The 18,251-nt window shown below is 27.5% G+C and overlaps 1 protein-coding gene and 1 long non-coding RNA gene across 6 annotated transcripts in view; one reads left to right on the forward strand and one right to left on the reverse strand.

The window, feature by feature from the left end:
• Positions 1 to 18,251, reverse strand: part of LOC130675215 (UNC93-like protein) — a 206,175-nt gene that overhangs the window by 6,606 nt on the left and 181,318 nt on the right. The window contains exons 1-3 of one of the 5 annotated variants that reach the window (XM_057480769.1): positions 9,211 to 9,451; positions 3,023 to 3,289; positions 147 to 433 (exon numbers count right to left, since the gene is read on the reverse strand). In XM_057480769.1, coding sequence (XP_057336752.1) covers positions 147 to 433; positions 3,023 to 3,264 — 529 coding nt within the window. In that variant the 5' untranslated portion in view covers positions 3,265 to 3,289; positions 9,211 to 9,451. Of the gene's footprint in view, positions 1 to 146; positions 434 to 3,022; positions 3,290 to 9,210; positions 9,452 to 18,251 lie in introns of those variants that run through there. The other 4 variants (XM_057480773.1, XM_057480770.1, XM_057480771.1 and 1 more) reach the window with 4 other exon arrangements.
• Positions 7,271 to 8,181, forward strand: LOC130675219 (uncharacterized). Its single transcript, XR_008991241.1, has 3 exons — positions 7,271 to 7,451; positions 7,582 to 7,959; positions 8,043 to 8,181. It is a non-coding gene; the product is annotated as an uncharacterized LOC130675219 (long non-coding RNA).

An 18,251-nucleotide genomic window follows, 5' to 3' on the forward strand; every position in this document is an offset into this window, starting at 1 on the left:
GCGGCTCTATTTTCCCCTAAATTTCAGTGACAATTTATATAAAAACTTTTTATCAAGTTAAATAAATTATCAAAAATGGTCCCGTAATTTTGAGTGTTCCAGCACTGGTACATTTATTTACTAAGGTAATAACAATAATTACGAACCAGCTGAAGAAATCAGATTACCCCAGACCTGCGCCATTTGATAAAACATAAAAAACATTCCAAAAAATCTGGTAACAAGAACATCAGCTCCAAGCTCAGATATTGTTGCATAAGCTTCTGAAACTACCGTTAAATATGTACACTTAGCACACCATAATGGCCCGCCGCCTAATCCAACGGCCAGCCCAGCTGGAATCATTGTCATGAACTTTGGGTAAAACTGCGTTGCTATAAACGGAATATATGCAATAAATGACAGTGAAATTGTCCATTTACATCCTAACCAACTGTAAAGTACAAAATATTGTTACCACAATATATAATAACGTTATTTTAATCATATATTTATTTATTGTTCGTTTTGCTGTCCTAATTTTTTGCATAGTATCGTATTTTGTTTTTTTATTTTTAAATTTAGTAGGGGCATTAATTTCCCGCCGAGTACTGGCTGCGGAGAGATTAATTTCGGTAGTGGACGGATAAAATAAGATAGACGAGAGCTAAACCCATTAAATTTGTCAAAGAAAGAGGAGGGAAGGTAATTTCCGGAGTCGGCTAATCGAAATTTCCTAAATTACTCTTTATACTTTTTTTTGTCAATTTGTTGTCATACTCTTTGAAGTTTGCTAGATAAATGTCATTCAAATTTATTACTTATATTTAATATATCAGAAATTTCACCACGACAGGATATTTGACATATATATTAATTATGATTTTTTTTTTTTAATACGTACTAAGAGTTTGAAATTTTTGAATAATTAAAATTTATACTGGTCACAAAATTAAGGGTGTAAAAAAAATTCCAAATTTTTGAGTGATTTTCAAAATGCTGTAACTCGATGAAAAATGGTCGAGTAAAAATAAAAAAAGCAAATTGTACCCTCAAGTTTCTAGTTTTCAGACCTGGACTTCAAATTTTTTTATCATGCGCGGTTCCGGAGTAATGCGGAGAAAACCGACGTAAAAAAAAATTTCCAAATTTTTGCTCGGCTTCAAAAAAGTCTGGGCTTCAATTACTTTTTTTTGATAATCTGACCTTATGTTTCTTTTAGGAAATTTTTATTCTTTAACTTTTGTGACCAGTGTAATTTGAAAAATAAATCGAATATTCGAAGTATTTTGCGTTACTGATGCCATAAGGGCCGATCCCGAAAAAAATACCCTTGAAAAGGCATAAGGGCGTAAAAAAAATTTTTTTCCGGGAAGTGTACTTTTACTTGCCCGTGTAAAAAAAATTTGTTCCGAAAAGATTCCAAAAAAGTTCCGCATGTGGAACTTCTAAACATGAGACAGATTAGAAGATCGAATGGAACTTTTTTGTAACGTTAGTAATTTCGATGGTAAAAAAAAAGTTCTTATGATCAAATTTAGAGTTAAAAAATGACGTTCTTGGAACTTTTTTGGAATTTTATACAGACATTCCAAAAAAATTCCAGAATCACCAGTTTTTACTTTTTTATGGACTAAAAAAGGCATTCCAAAACATTCCAAAATCACTACTTTTGCATCTTTTGTAGACCAAGGAAGTTTCAAAAACATGTCAAAATAGTTCAAAAATCACTACTTTTGAATTTTTTACAGAACAAGAAAAAAAAACATCCATAAAAATTTCCAAAAAAATTCCAAGAACGTCCTTTTTTGACTCTAAATTTGCTCATAAAAACTTTTTTTTTACCATCAAAATTAGTAACGTTCCAAAAAAGTTCCATTCGAAGTTCTAATCTGTCTCATTTTTAGAAGTTCCACATGCGGAACTATTTTGGAATCTTTTTGGAACGAATTTTTTTACACAGGCGAAACGCGTAGAAATGACGAAAAAAAATTTTTTTTCAAATTTGAAATTAACTTTGGTCAAAATTTTTTGGAATACTTTTATTCAAAATGATTACTCTCAATCATACATAAAGTGATCAAAGTTAATTTCAAATTTGAAAAAAAAAATTTTTCATCATTTCTATGCATTTAAAGTAAAAATTCGTTGTTTCCCGAAAAATTTTTTTTGGTACGCCCTTATGGCCTTCGTAACGCGATTTGATAAAAATTTTCATTTAAATATCAAATTTTGGTAATTGTTTAGATGTGTGGCTCCACCTATTTTTCAACATAAAAAATACAATAATGAAGGTATCGACAAATTTTTTTTTTTTTGAAATTGTTCTTCTCTGCGGCAGATTTATGGTTTTCTGGTTTTTTATCGAAATTTTCGTTGCAAAATTTTTGCGAGTCTTTAATTATTTTTTTTCGTAAAGAAAATAAAAAATAGAACAAATTAAAAAAAAAAATGTCTCAATATCATAATTTGAATTTTTTTTAGGCTTTTAAAAAATTCGAGTTTTTAAAAATTTGTTAATATCGTTATTTTTTTATTTTTTATGTCCAAAAATAGGTGGAGCCACACATCTAAACAATTACCAAATTTTAATTACATATAAATAATTTGTGAAAAAATTATTCGCACATCCCGACTTTTTTAATTGACAAAAAAAATTTTTTTTTACCAAATTTTTTACCGCCAAAATTTGAATTTAATTAATACGAGACTTCTTAAAAAAAAAAAATTTGCTTCTGGAGCAGGAAATAAAATCTTCATCCCGATTAAAAAAAAACGAATGAAAATTTTTTTTTTTCAAATTTTCCAAATGTCCCATCGTACCCCGTAAAAATTATCTACATAAATCAGAATTGATATAATCGATACTTAATAGTAATGAGCTCAGGAATCATTATCTCGAGTACTTGACTCGAATGACGTCAAATATTTTATCATTTATCAGTGAAATTAAAAATAAATAAGCCTACAAATTAAAATTAATCTGGAGTCTGTTTGTCTAGGTGACGTAGGTCAGATAAAAAAAAAAAAAAAGGAAACGTACCTTATTATAAGCACAGGTAAGAAAATATTACTGACTATAAGACTTCCATAGATAGAGGCCAGTGTGAATGTACCGAGTGATTGGTCGGCATTTATCGAACTCTGGAGGTTACTTGCACCCATGAATGCCGTGAAATGAATCATAAATGCAATCCCAATCATTATGATGTTTTTTAAAATTCTCCATCGTTCTTTTGAATTAAAATTACTCCTCACGGCATCTGTTGCTACCAAGTTTGCCATTATTGCGTAAATTAACTTTTCTTACCTGCAGTAAAAGATCGTGTTTGTTAATTTTTTAATAATGGATTTGCGGCAATTAAATGCAAATGTCGGATTTTTACAATGGGGTTGTGGGTAATTAGAATAAATTGAGAAATTACTCTAGCGTTGGTAAGTAATTGGGTCAGTTGATAAACGTGAAGAAATTAAATGTCATTGGGTTGGCGCCAAAATTTTTTGTAGGATAATTAAATAATAAATTGATAATTTAGAGGGAATTGGAAAAATTGGAATGTAAGATTTCGGTAGGAAAATTTTTTTAAAAATTTGTGACGTATGTGAAGTATAGGCATTAATTTTTTGAGCGATAGTGAAATTTTTATGGGAATTTTTACCTGGGAGATGGATAGAAATTATTATTTTAATTTATGTAGATCTAAGGAGATCTATTTAGATCATAGATAAAAGGCGGCAATTTTAAAAATTTAAAAAGTTTGAAATTTTTGTTTTTTAAAAATTTCAGAGCTTTGAAGGAAAAATTGAAAATATTTTAAATCTGAGGAAATTTGAATTTTGTTTTTAATTATTGGGATCTATTTAGATCTATGGAGATCTATGCAGATCAAAGCTGGGGAAAAAATTGTGAAAATTCAAAATTTTGATTTTTTAAAAAATTTTGTGACCTAGTGAAAAAAAATTTATTATCTAAGAAAGTAGATTTTTTTTGAGTTTTGGAATCTATTGAGATCTTTGGAGATCTAGACGGATCAAAATTGAATCACCATATTTTAAAAATTCAAAATTTTGGTTTTCATAAGATTTCGGATAGTGAAAAAAAATTTTTTCTGTATAAATTTCAGAATATTTAACTTTTATCAATCATTGGGATCTATTTCGATCTGTAGAGATCTATGTAGATCAGAGCTGAGAAAAAAAAGTAAAAATTCAAAATTTTGATTTTGTTAAAAATTTTGTGACCTGGTAAAAAAAAAAAATTTATCATCTAAGGAAATAGATTTTTTGTTCGAGTTTTGTGATCTATGCAGATCTATGAAAATCTATCTAGATCAAAATTAAATTATCATATTTTAAAAATTCAAAATTTCGATTTTTTTTTTCAATTTTGTGATTCAGTAAAAAAAAATTTCTTATCTAAGGAAATAGATTTTCTATTACGAATTTAGAGATCCATGTAGATCTATGGAGATCTATTTAGATCAAAATTAAATTATCATATTTTAAAAATTCAAAATTTCGATTTTTCATAAAATTTCGGAAACTGAAAAAAATTATTTCATTATAAATCTCAGAATATTTAATTTTTATTAATTTTTAGGATCTATTTAGATCTGTGGAGATCTATGTAGATCAAAGCTGAGGAAAAAAATTGTAAAAATTCAAAATTTTGATTTTGTTAAAAATTTTGTGACCGGGTAAAAAAAAAATTTATCATCTAAGGTAATAGATTTTTTGTTCGAGTTTTGTGATCTATGAAGATCTATCTAGATCAAAAGTAAATTATCATATTTTAAAAATTCAAAATTTCGATTTTTCATAAAATTTCAGAAACTGAAAAAAATTTTTTGATTATAAATCTCAGAATATTTTATTTTACTTTTATCAATTATTGGGATCTATTTAGATCTTTGGAAAATTATGTAGATCGAAGCTGCAGCTGATGAGAAAAAACTAAATCGTAAAATTCTAAATTACGATTTTCAGAAAAACTGCGGGACCTCGTAAAAAAAAAAAAATTGAAAAGTATTTAGGAGTTTTCTATAAATTTAAGTAATTAATTAAATGTAAATTCAAACATTAATTGGACTAAAGTTAATTCAGTTGCACACATCGAATTGATACAATTTATATCTCCAGGAAGTATCTCATTACTCTTGACCCTTTGAAATTATACCTATTGAAAATAACTTGACCTCAAAAAGCATCGCATGTCCCAGTATATAAATGGCTGAAAACTTCAATCGCTACTCGACTATTATTTTATATAAAACATGAAATTTAATTAGAACCAGTCCAAAGAGCTTTAATTCGTTAAATCCTCAAAGGAAAATCGCTTTGAATGCTTATCAATGACGAGAGCTTATCAAGCAAAAATTTTAAATAAAAATAAAAATCACACTTCTCATTGGCCCCACTCAGCTTTAATTACTTTAATCACATAAATAATTATTTTAATCAAGCACAAGATTCGTTTAAAATTCTATCATCTAATTGTCTATTAAAATGGCAATCGCCCCTAAGTACCCACTTTAATTTTTTATCGTGATTTTAAAATAAAAAATTATTAACAAAAAACATTTTTATGACAGCAAAAAAATTTTTATGTCTTTCGCACGGTAATAAAATTCTTTATTCTATTGTTCCGGTCTATTAATTGTTTTCCTACGTGCGCTGGATTGTACATATTTCTATCCAACTATTATATTATGAAGAAATTTTTATATCTATATAGAAGTACTTGAGACAAAATAAGACATCATATATTTCGGACAAAAAATTTTCGTATCTAAGTCTACGACAATTAAAGCTCATGCGATAATTAAATGAATAAATCGACAAAGTTTCAAGACATGACCCATTTTACTTCATAGTCTAACTTTTTTAGTTCTCAGTAAAATAATTCAGATTACAAGAAGTGAAAAAAAAATTTTTTACGGAAAATTAAAAGTTTTCCGATCTGCCAAATTTTCCCACTTTTTTTTTAAACCGGAATTTTTATTTATCATAGAAATTTTTATATTTATATAAAAGTACTTGAGACAATATATGACATCATATTTAAGGCAAAAAATAATTTTTTTACTCGAATTTTTCGTACCCAGTCTCAGAAATTAGAAAAAAAAAATTTTAATGAAAATTCAAAATTTTCCAATCTGACAAATTTTCCCACTTTTTTTTTAAACCGAAATTTTTATCTATCATAGAAATTTTTATATTTATATAAAAGTACTTGAGACAATATATGACATCATATTTAAGGCAAAAAATAATTTTTTTACTCGAATTTTTCGTACCCAGTCTCAGAAATTAGAAAAAAAAAATTTTAATGAAAATTCAAAATTTTCCAATCTGACAAATTTTCCCACTTTTTTTTTAAACCGTAATTTTTATCTATCATAGAAATTTATATATATATATATATATATATAATTATATATAAGTACTTGAGACAATATATGACATCGAATTTAAGGCAAAAAAAAAATTTTACTCGAATTAGAAAAAAAAAATTTTACTGAAAATTAAAAATTTTCCAATTTGTCAAATTTTCCCACTTTTTTTTAAACCGTAATTTTTATCTAACTGTCATAGCAATTTTTTATTTATATAAAAAAGTTTGAGATAATACATGACCCCGAGACGAAAAATTCAAGTCTCTCTGAGTCTCTGAGAGTCTCTAGAAGGCTCGCTGAGTCTTGCTGAGTCTCTCTGAATCTTCCTGAGTCTCTCTGAGTCTCCATTTTAAAGACTCGTAGACAATCGTGTTTCACATGGTCTCTTTGAGTCTCCCAGAGTCTCTCATTCAGAGACTATGGAAGACTTAGACTATAAAATTTCCCAGCAAACATTAAGTCTCCCAACACGAGACTTAAAGAGACAACTTACAGACTGTAAAATTTTTTAGCAAACATGTAGTCTTTCAACACGAGACTTGGAGAGACTAGAGACTGTAAAATTTCCCAGCAAACATTTAGTCTTCCAACACGAGACTTACAGAGACTAAAAACTGGGAATTTCCCAACAGCTTTAAAATTTATCTCTTCAACAAGACCAAACAGGAACAAAAATTTTATAAGTAGGGTACGTTTATCTACAAACAATAGTGTATGTACATATAATAAAATTGGTACTACATTAGGCAGTAATATGTTTACACGTACAATATTTTCGTAGGTTGGTGTAAATTTGTAGGTTTGTGTCCAGAAAATAATATTTTAAAGATTCATTCCGAACTGAACCTTCGAATCGGATAGTTCGCTTGAAATATCAGTGGATATCGTGTTGTGTTTCACAGTGTTAAAAAAATGTTCGTTTTAGTTTTTTTGATTAAAACCTTGCAAAAGTCTGTTATTAACGAAAAAGACATTTGCATTCCATCGAGCCCAGACGTTACAGCAGAAGTAGGGGATATTGTACTATAGTGAAATGGGGAAAATCAAAGTCTCAAACGAAGATTCTCCGATACATCAGTAAGTTATTAAAAATAGTAAAACTTGTAATATGACAAAATAATTTTCACAACTTCGTAAAGATTAAAAAAAATTTTTTTTTTCTCTATTTTTTCTATTTATTTAATGAAATCTCTGATCATATTCATAGGGTCTAAAGAAGAATTAGAAAAAATAAATGTTGGGGAAAGATGGGAACATCATTGATAAAGCAACAAGAAACTCGAAAAAAAAAAACAATTCAACAAAAATATTGCAGAAAAAAAAAGTTTTAGTAAATTCAAACTATTATCTCAAAAAGCTTGTAAGCAAACTGAGAAATATTATAATGAAGAACTTTTATCGAGTTTACTTGAAAAAAATTGCGAAGATAAAGATAATTACACAAATGACGATGAGATAGTAGCCGATACAATTCGAGATGACAATAAAACATCAGAAATCGATGAAATCAGTAAATCATGTTATATTTCAGTTTCCGATAATAGTATTAGTACCACGTGCGAACTTTGTTCATCATTACCTGTAAGTAAGTATTTGCATTCATTTCTATAACAATAATTTATTATTGTTTATTTTCATTTTAATTTTTCATACATTTATTTATTTTAGCATTAGTTACTGCATAGGCTATCATGTGTATGGAACATGTTTTAAAATTTTTAAAGACTATATATTATCAGAAAGTATCTATTGAAAAAGCAAATAGTAGTGTAAGTAATGAGTAAAATAATAATGCATTATACTCCTGTATAAGAAAATTTAAATTAATTTTAAATGTAATATTTAATAATAAAAACAATTAATATAAAACTATATTGTATTTTTAATTATTTGTATAAAAATATTTTAAGAGTTGATCCTCAGTCTCTCATTCAGAGACTTTAAAACAGTCTCGCCGAGTCTCTCATTCGGAGATTCTAAAACAGTCTCGCCGAGTCTCTCATTCGGAGATTCTGAAACAGTCTCGCAGAGTCTCTGATTCGGAGACTTCTATTACTTTAAAGCAGTCTTCGGAAGTCTCTTCCTGAGAGATTCGTAGAGATCGAGTCTCTACGAGTCTCTGTGGCTGCCAACACAGAGACTCCCAGAGACTACAATAAGTCTCTCATTCAGAGACTCCAAGAGACTCTCAGAGACTCCGAGAGACTTGAATTTTTCGTCTCGGGACATCATATTTGAGGCAAAAAAAATTTTCCACTCGAATTTTTCGTACCCAGTCTCGAAAATAAGAAAAAAAAAATTTTACTGAAAATTAAAAATTTTCCAATCTGTCAAATTTCCTCACTTTTTTTTGAAACCGTAATTTTTATCTATCATAGAAATTTTTATATCTATATAAAAGTACTTGAGACAATATATGACATCATATTTGAGGCAAAAAAAAATTTTATTACTCGTATTTTTCGTACCCAGTCTCGGAAATTAGAAAAAAAAATTTACTGAAAATTAAAAATTTTTCAACCTGTCAAATTTTCCCACATTTTTTTGAAACCGTAATTTTGATCTATCATAGAAATTTTTATATCTATATAAAAGTACTTGAGACAATATATGACATCATATTTAAGGCAAAAGAAAATTTTTTTACTCGAATTTTTCGTACCCAGTCTGCGACGATTAGAAAAAAAAAATTTTTCTGCTCAAATTGCCCCACTTTTCTTTTCTCTAAACCAAAACCACACACACAGATACTCATATGTATATATATATTTTTAGAGAAAGGTAGATAACAACTCCGTAAAAAAATGACAGATGCAGTAAAATATAATCTTATTACCTACGTAGTATAATTTAAAAATACATAAATATACTTTTACAAAATCTTTATACAAACAACCATTTCTTGCACGTAAATATAATAAATAATTTTAATTACAAAGCAGACACTTGTCTCAAGAATTAATTTAAATAGAACAGCACTGCAAATTAACACTTAAATGTAACTCATTAAAAAAAATAAACCAACATTTTTTTTTCTCAATAACGACGGAAACTTTTTTATGTCCGTAACTTCAAACGGTCCCAGAAGTAACTGATCCCGCGGAGGTATTTTATTATCGCTCGTGCAGCTAAAAAATCAATCTGGTTATATTTCCGTCCTTGAATTGTCTCTATCATCTAGTATAATCTACCTTTCACGTCTCCATTCGTACAAATAAATATTTATCAACATAAACTTTTGCAATCGTATACTTTCCAGACCAATGATTATTGCCCCCAGTTAATTATTTTAATTAATTAAATAAATATTAAATAATTACCGCCGAATTCCATAGGTTGCAAATTCATATTTTCATTAATATAAAATATAAATATATAAATATGACTTCGGGTGATGAGTTATTAATTTTATTACGAGAAAATTGAACCCTGACTGATCTGAGTGTAATTAAATTGTCAATAATTCGCCCCCGGGCATCAACTTCGCGCAGATAATTGAAGCGCATAAATATTTGCTGGAAGATGCCTTTATTTATTTCAATTATTTTATGTAATTGTTTGTTCAATTAGCATTTGTAATAAAATACGATATATATTTATCAGTTCTGCCATCTTTTACTAGACCTTGATTGAGAATAAATTTATGTAGAAAATAATTATTTGAGTTATTGGCTATTTATTTATTCATTTAAAGTTTGTGCGTCAGCAATTGTACTTTTCTCATTAACATGAATGGAAGTTTTAATAATAAAATTTTAAAATATTTTCAATGATAATGATAATGAGAAAATAACGAGGAGTTCGATGCACTAAACTATTGAGTTTTTTTTTTCTATAGCCTAAAGTCGGGCGTAAAATTTACAGATTGGAAATTGATAAAAGTAAGTTAGGAAATTGACCACTAGGTTTTTCGACGAATGCCCAATTCTGGGGATCTCATATCTTAATGACGAAAATATATAAGGGAGGAAATTTTTCATTTTCACTACAGTCGTGTGCAACAGTTCACTGAAGACACTTGTAATTTTTTTGTTTTTGAAAAAGTTAAAGAAAAAACGACGGAAATGGCTCGCATCCTTATTTTCACTTTCCTGCTTTGCTGCATTTTTGCTTACGTAAGTATCCAATAATTTTTTTTTTTTTTTTTTTCAATGGCTTTGATTAGTAATTTATTATTTTTATTTGTCGACGTCATCAATTTGTTGAAATGTAAATTAAATATCATTCGGAGTTCTGAGTTTGAAAAAAATTATTTTGTACACCGGAAAATATTTTTTTTTTTTTTTGAGGAATGATTTTGGGAGATTTTATTTTGATCCGAATTTACTCCTTTTTTTTGGAAGAAATTTCAGTGTAAGATTAAATAAAAAAATTCTACTTTGCGAATTCACTCCGGATTCAATCCACGTTTACTTGGAAATTTTTTTTACACTACATTTACGAAATTAATTAAAAATTGATTATTCACATGCTATTAAATTTTAAATTTTAAATTAAAATTTTGGATATTTGATATATTTTTTTTACTTTATTTATTTAAAAAATAAGAGATGAAAAAAATAATAAATATCAAATAGTTTTTTTTTATGTGGAAATCAGCTGACGTCTAATAATTTTTTGATTATTTTTTAAAACGATGAATTATTGAAAAAAAAAAATTTGAAAAAATTGCACCTACAGATTTTTTAATTTTCTAAATGTGGATATTTTTAATTTTTTTTTTTTTGTAATTGATGTTGAAAAAAAAATCAAAAAGTTTTTTCTTGTTTGCCAATTTCAGGATTATTAATTTTTAAATAGAAATGGAGCGAAATTCATATTAATTTTTTGAAATCTACACTGAAAAAAAAAAAAAATAATTTTCTTCAAGTATAAATACTTCATTTAAAAAAATATTTACTCGGTAGGATACAAACATTTATATACTTGAAAAAAGTTTTTATTTTATGATCCTGAAGTTAGCAGACAATTAGTAATTTTCAAAATTTTTTTTCACCAAATCAATGACAAAAAATATGCACATGTAGAAAATTTTTAAATCTACAGGTGCGATTTCTTCAAATATTTTTTCTTTATCAGAAACTTTAATTTTTTTTCGTTAGTTCCCTAAAACAAGATTTAAAAAATTAATTAACTTCCGCATACTTACATTCTACAGTAATTAAAAAAAAATTTTAATTACCCGATATTCATTACCGCCATAATATATCCGCAATCACCATGCAAGTTTAATTAATCAATACCACCAAAAAAAATAATTTTTTTTCCTACTAATCACTTTGGTGTAAAAACAAAAAATATTAATTTAAAAAAATAATTTTACCCATTAATTAAAATGGATAGTAAATGATCCCGCGTACTCATGAAAAAAAAAAAATCTGTCTTCTTTTACCTCCCCCCCCCTCTGTTTAATTCACCAGAAAAATTAATAATTAATACTGAAATTTTTTATTTGTGCAGGTAAATTGTGACCCAGTATTTTTTCCGGAGCACGGACTTATCAGTAGTCCGAACGCACAAATCACCACGACAGTAACTCACTCGGATGGTTTCTTCGCCAGCTTATGGGCAGCAATTGCGCATTTCTTTGCCAGTATAGGAGCCGGTATTACTGACGTCTCTACCTCAGTGAGAACATGGGTCGGCTTCTAATAAAAATCTGCAGCATATTTATAAAACTAATTCATGTTACTTTCTTTTATACAAAATGTAATTTCTAACTGATTCATATTTTTTGCTCGATGTCGGTCTCAATTGTAAGCCGTTGAGTAACAGATATTTTTGTAGAATAAAAAAAAATAAAATGTATATCGAGTTATTTCATTTCAAGTAGATAAGAATTTACACATTCAAATAAATGAGAAATTTAGTAGATATATGATTTACATTTGTCGAATATATATGAGACAATTCTATTACACGGAAAAAAAATATTAGTAAATAATACTCGGATTCTCATCAACTGCGGGTCTTGACTGAATAATAGTTAATATTATGGAGTAGAACGTAAGAAATTAATATCAGATGCATTTTTTTGACAACCCGTGTAATGAAAAATGTCAAAAAAAGGTTAAAAAAGTGTTGACTATTGTAAAGTTCAAAACGTGACACAACGACGAACTCTTTTTTAGCACTTTTTAAACTTCTAAAATTAAAGGGAGTAGAAAAAGTTTTCCCTAATTGTATAATTGTACGTTTTTTGAATCATTTGAAAACTAATTTATTGACTCTCTTCTCGGAACGTTTGATTTTTTTGTAGTGAGAAACACGTTTAAAAACGACTATTTTTGAACAGTTTGTAAACGTTTTTTGGTCTTTTTTCCAACGGATTTCTGATCCTGCCTACGGAACATTTGTAGATGACTTTATTTTTGTTAAAAAAATGTTTGAAAACACCGCATTTTAAACAGTTTTCTAACGTTTTTTGATCTTTTTTCTAACGGCTTCCTAATCCCGTTTACAGAGCATTTATAGCTGAATTTATTTTGGTTCAAAATACGATTTTTTTAAACGTTTTTTGAACAAGAAAAAAAAAAAAAACAAATTAAAAAACAAGTACTCTGCAAACGAAATCAGAATACTTATAGAAAAAAGATCGAAAAACGTTTAAAAACTGTTCAAAATTAGTCGTTTTTAAACGTGTTTCTCACTATAAAAAAATAAAAAAATCAAACGCTCCGAAAAGAGTCAATAAATTAGTTTTCAAATGATTCAAAAAACGTACAATTATACAATTGGGGAAAACTTTTTCTACTCCCTTTAACTTTAGAAATTTAAAAAGTGTTCAAAAAGAGTTCGTCGTTGTGTCACGTTTTGAACTTTACAATAGTCAACACTTTTTTAACCTTTTTTTGACATTTTTTTTTTACACGGGAAGTGTCGTGTAGTTTTTAAGGTTTAAGTAGTAATTTTAAATTGTCAAGCAGTTTATTTCAATGATTAACTGTTAATGATAGCAGTTTAAACATTGAAATCATAATTTTACTGATTAAAACGACATTAGTTATTGAACATAACATAAATAATTAGAAGTTAAACTATAATTATTGTTAATCATTTTTTTTCGTGTAAATTACATGACATATAGGGGAGGGTGGGGCAGAGCGGCCCCCCTGAAATTTTGATCAAAAAAAAAATTTTTTTTTTTCGACTAATTACTATAAATCCGATATGTTTGCGCATTTTTACCCCTACGCATGACATTTGGGGCAAAATGAACAAGCCCAAAATTTTGAAAAAGTGATTTTTTCATATTTTTATCGTCAAATTAAAAAAAATATTATAATTCCACTTTTCTAGCCCTACACATAACACCTGGGGCAAAATGGACCAGCCGAAACTTCCGAAAAAATTATTTTTTCATATTTTTCGGCCGTTTCTCTGTGTAAGAGGCAAATTTGGTCACTAAAAATTTATAAAAATTAGATTTTTTTTTTTTAGTTGATAAATTTTTGAAATAAAGTAAAATTATAGAATTGATTTTTTTTTTTATTAAATAACAATTAGTAATTAAGGTAATCGAGAATGAACGATTTTTTACGCTTTAAAAAATTTTTTTCAAGTAATATAAAACCAAAAATAGTTGTCAAGAGAAAGAAATACATTCTTAATGATTAAAACAATTTAAAAAAAAAAATTTTTTTATCATATTTTGGAGGGGGGCCGCTCTGCCCCACAAAAAGTTTTTTTTTCAGAATTTTGGCAAAATGTCCATAAATTTGTTCGAAATAGGACAAAAGTAAAGTGATCTTATGGTTGGAAGCCACAAAAAGTAATAATTGGCTTAGGGGGGCCCTGAAAAAGTAATAGTATCTTGAAAAATTTCATTTTTTAGAGCAAAATTGCAATTATCTCATTAACTATTAACTTCACGAAGTTTTATTATAGGACCTTTTTTGTAGAGAATTAAATTTCCGATCAAAATGAGTTGGAAAATGATATTTACTTATCAGTTCTGCCATCTTTTACTAGACCTTGATTGAGTATATATTTATATATAAAATAATTACGCTAGTTATTGACTATTAATTCATTCATTTAAAAATTGTGCGTCAGCAATTGTACTTTTATCATTAAAATAAATGGAAGTTTTAATAACTTAATTTTTAATGATGATGATAATGAGAAAATAACGAGGAGTTCGATGACTAAACTATTGCGTTATATTATTTTTCTATGGCCAAAGGATGGGCCCCAAATTAATAGATTGGAAACTGATAAAAGTGAATGATGAAATTGACCACTAGGTTTTTGACGGATGCCGACTTCTGTGGATTTCTTATCTTAATGAAGGAAAATATAATATATGAGGGAGGAAATTTTTCATTTTCACTACAGTCGTGTGCAACAGTCCACTAAAGACACTTGTAGTTTTCTGTTTTTTGAAAAAGTTAAAGAAAAAAATGACGAAAATGGTTCGCATCCTTGTTTTCACTTTCCTGCTATACTGCATTTTTGCTTACGTAAGTATCCAATAATTATTTATTTTTTTTTTTTTCGATGGCTTTGATTGGTAATTTATTATTCTTACTCTGAGTAATAGCGCAGAAGTTTGGTCACTAATCTTTAGTTATAAAATATTTAGAGATTTTTTTTTATCAGTCGACGTCATCAATTTTCGAAACATCACTTGGAGGTCTGGTTTAAAAAATATTATTTTGCATACCGGAAAATAGGAGTTTTTTTTTTTTTTTTAGAAGAATGATTTCGAAGGGGATTTTATTTTATCCGCAAAGACGCTGATCTACGAATTCAATCCACGTTCACTTCGAAAATTTTTTTCACTTTACATTTAAGAAATTAATTAAAAATTTATAATTCTCGTGCTTTTAAATTTTCAAATTCAAAATTAAAATTTTTGATATCTGATATATTTTTGCTCACTTTTTTTCTTTGTTTATGTAAAAAATAATAAGTATTAAATAGTTTTTTTTTATATGGAAATCAGCTGACGTCTAATAATTTTTTGATTATTTTTAAAAACGATAAATTATAAAAAAAAAAAATTTCAAAAAATTGCACCTACAAATTTTCTAATTTTTTAAACATGCATATTTTTTTTTTTTTTTTTTTTTTTTTTTGTAATTGATGTTAAAAAAAAATCGAAAAGTTTTTGATTGTTTGACAATTTCAGGATCATTAATTTTTAAACATAAATGGAGTGAAATTCTGATAATTTTTTTGAAAAATCTATTGATAAAATAATTTTTTTGTAATTTTGTGTCTCAGAAAATAAGTTTTTCTACAATTTTCCAGCAAAAATAAAACTAAATTTTGACAAACTTGTAAACAGAAAAAATTAATTCAAAAATTGATTTTCTTTATCACAAAATTTAATTATTTCCTCATTAGTTCCCTAAAACAAATTTAAAAAAATTAATTTACTTCTGCATACTGACATTTTCCAGTTAATTACAAAAAATTTTAATTACCCGAGATTAATCACTACCATAATACACCCGCAATCACCATACAAGTTTAATTAATCAATAGCACCAAAAAAACTAATTGTTTTTCCTCCTAATCACTTTGGTGTAAAAACAAAAAATATAAAATAAAAAAAAAAAATTTTTTAAAATGATTTTTCCCATTAATTCAAATGGATGGTTAATAATCTCGCGTACTCATGATAAAAAAAATTCTGTCTTATTTTACCTCCCCCTCCCCCTCTGTTTAATTCACCAGAAAAATTAATAATTAATAACGAAATTTTTTATTTTTGCAGGTAAATTGTGACCCAATTTTTTCGAAGAAAAAAAGTATCCATATGCTGGACGAAGAAAACACCAGGAGAGAACCTCGCTCGGTAGGTTTCTTCGAAACGATCTTCGCAGTAATAGTGATGATCTTGGGCAAATTAGGATTACCTGTGGTAATACTATAGTAACGTCTCTTCCTCAGTGAGAACATGGGTCGGCTTCAAATGAAAATCTGCACCATATTTATAAAACTAATTCATGATACTTTTTTTTTTATACAAAATGTAATTTCTGACTGATTCATATTTTTTGCTTAGTGTCGGCCTCAATTGTAAGCCGTTGAGTAACAGATATTTTTGTAGAATAAAAAAAAATAAAATGTATATCGAGTTATTTCATAAGTAGATAAGAATTTACACATTCAAATAAATGAGAAATTTAGTATATATATGATTTACATTCGTCGCATATATATTGGACAATTCTATTAATTACATAATATATACATATGTATATGTACGTATGATATATAGAACGAATAAGGAGTTATTATTAAATTATGCAACACACCCTCGACCACGAACGTAAACCGGTTATTTAATCAGATAAATTTGAGATTCTTGCCAGGAATTTCCAAAGTTTACGTACAGTAGCCTTGATATTATTGTTTTTAATACACGATTTTACTGATACTGAGAATGTAATGTGTAATTATGTTACACAAACTATTATTTAATTAGTTAATTAAAAGATAACTTATTTAATGGGAAATTAAATTAATGTAACTTTAAATAATGAAGTAAATAAACTGTGCACGTGTAATTAAGAATCAAGCTGCTATAAATTTAAAGGTAATACTGAAGTTTATTACGATGACTTTCAATTTTATTTATTTTTACTTCTATTGAATGTATGAGAAAAATAATTTAGCGCGCGCTCGAGTTCGGAAGAATTATATTTGAAAATTTTATTCAATGAGTATTGAAGTGTAATTATTTTTATTTTTTTTTACAATGGAGAACTTGAGGGCTGGGTTCAATATATTTTTAAATACTCATTGTGGACATGAAGAAATTTTTTTTTTAATTTAATAGAGGGGTCAAATTTTTTGAAAACTTTTTTGGGGAGGTTCAAAATGAAGTTGAATTTTAGATTAATTTTGACCACAAGACAAATTTTAAATTGTGAATAGAAGAAATTTTTCTTTAATTTCCTTTTTTTTTTGTGGAAAATTTTTTTTTTTTTCAAGGGAAGGGTTAGAATTTTTTGAAAATATTTTAAGGAAGGTCGAGCTAAAGACGAATTTTAGTTTAATTTTGACTACAAGACAAATTTCGAATTATGATTAGAAAATAGTAGTTTATCTATCGAGTGCGATCGCGTCTTAGACTCGATTGTACTAGATAAATACATTAGTTTTTGTGACAGATATTTGAAATGTACTACATTTAGCGCCTATAAATGGTGGATTATAACCTGCATATATTTATTTAGTAAAATTATTTTGAGTATTCGTTAAAAATGAGAGAAGTCGGTAAGTGTATTAATTAATATGATGATAAATTCTGTCACAAGATGGCTCGCTGAGTTACTTCGATTTTTTTGGTTATTTGCGATCGCACGTGTAGCTAAAAAATATTTTTTGATCCGTCGATGACGTCACTATTACAACGATCAGATATCTTTTTTACCAGCTGTAAGTTATCTAATATGTTTAACTACCGGCTGTAGGCGCTAAGTGTCGTACATTTTAAGTGTCTGTCACAATTTTTTTTTTTAATTTCCTTCCTTTCCGAGCACTCGGCGTGATACCGACGGTCTGGGTTCGATTCCCAGTTCGGGCTATCTATATTGCACACCTCAATCGCGAAAGCGTTAGGTGTGCTTTACTGTCACTCTCTCACTCTCGGCCCTTTTACGGACTTTAAATCCTCTCTACTTTCTTTATAGTACACCAAAGTTGTTAATGATATATACCATTTTAAAGGAAATTTATTAAGGAACATTTTTCAATGCAATCCATATTTGATTAATGATGTGATTAATTTAAAAAAAAGGATTTAGTCCGAAGCCCTCAGTGCGTCAATTGTGGTGTTCGGACTCGTCTAAACACGATAACTTTCGAAAAACAAGACTTATCGACTTAGTTTTTTTTTTATTATCTGTGTATTTCTGATCA

The sequence above is a fragment of the Microplitis mediator genome, chromosome 9 (genome assembly GCF_029852145.1).
Source record: "Microplitis mediator isolate UGA2020A chromosome 9, iyMicMedi2.1, whole genome shotgun sequence".
Classification (NCBI taxonomy): domain Eukaryota; kingdom Metazoa; phylum Arthropoda; class Insecta; order Hymenoptera; family Braconidae; genus Microplitis; species Microplitis mediator.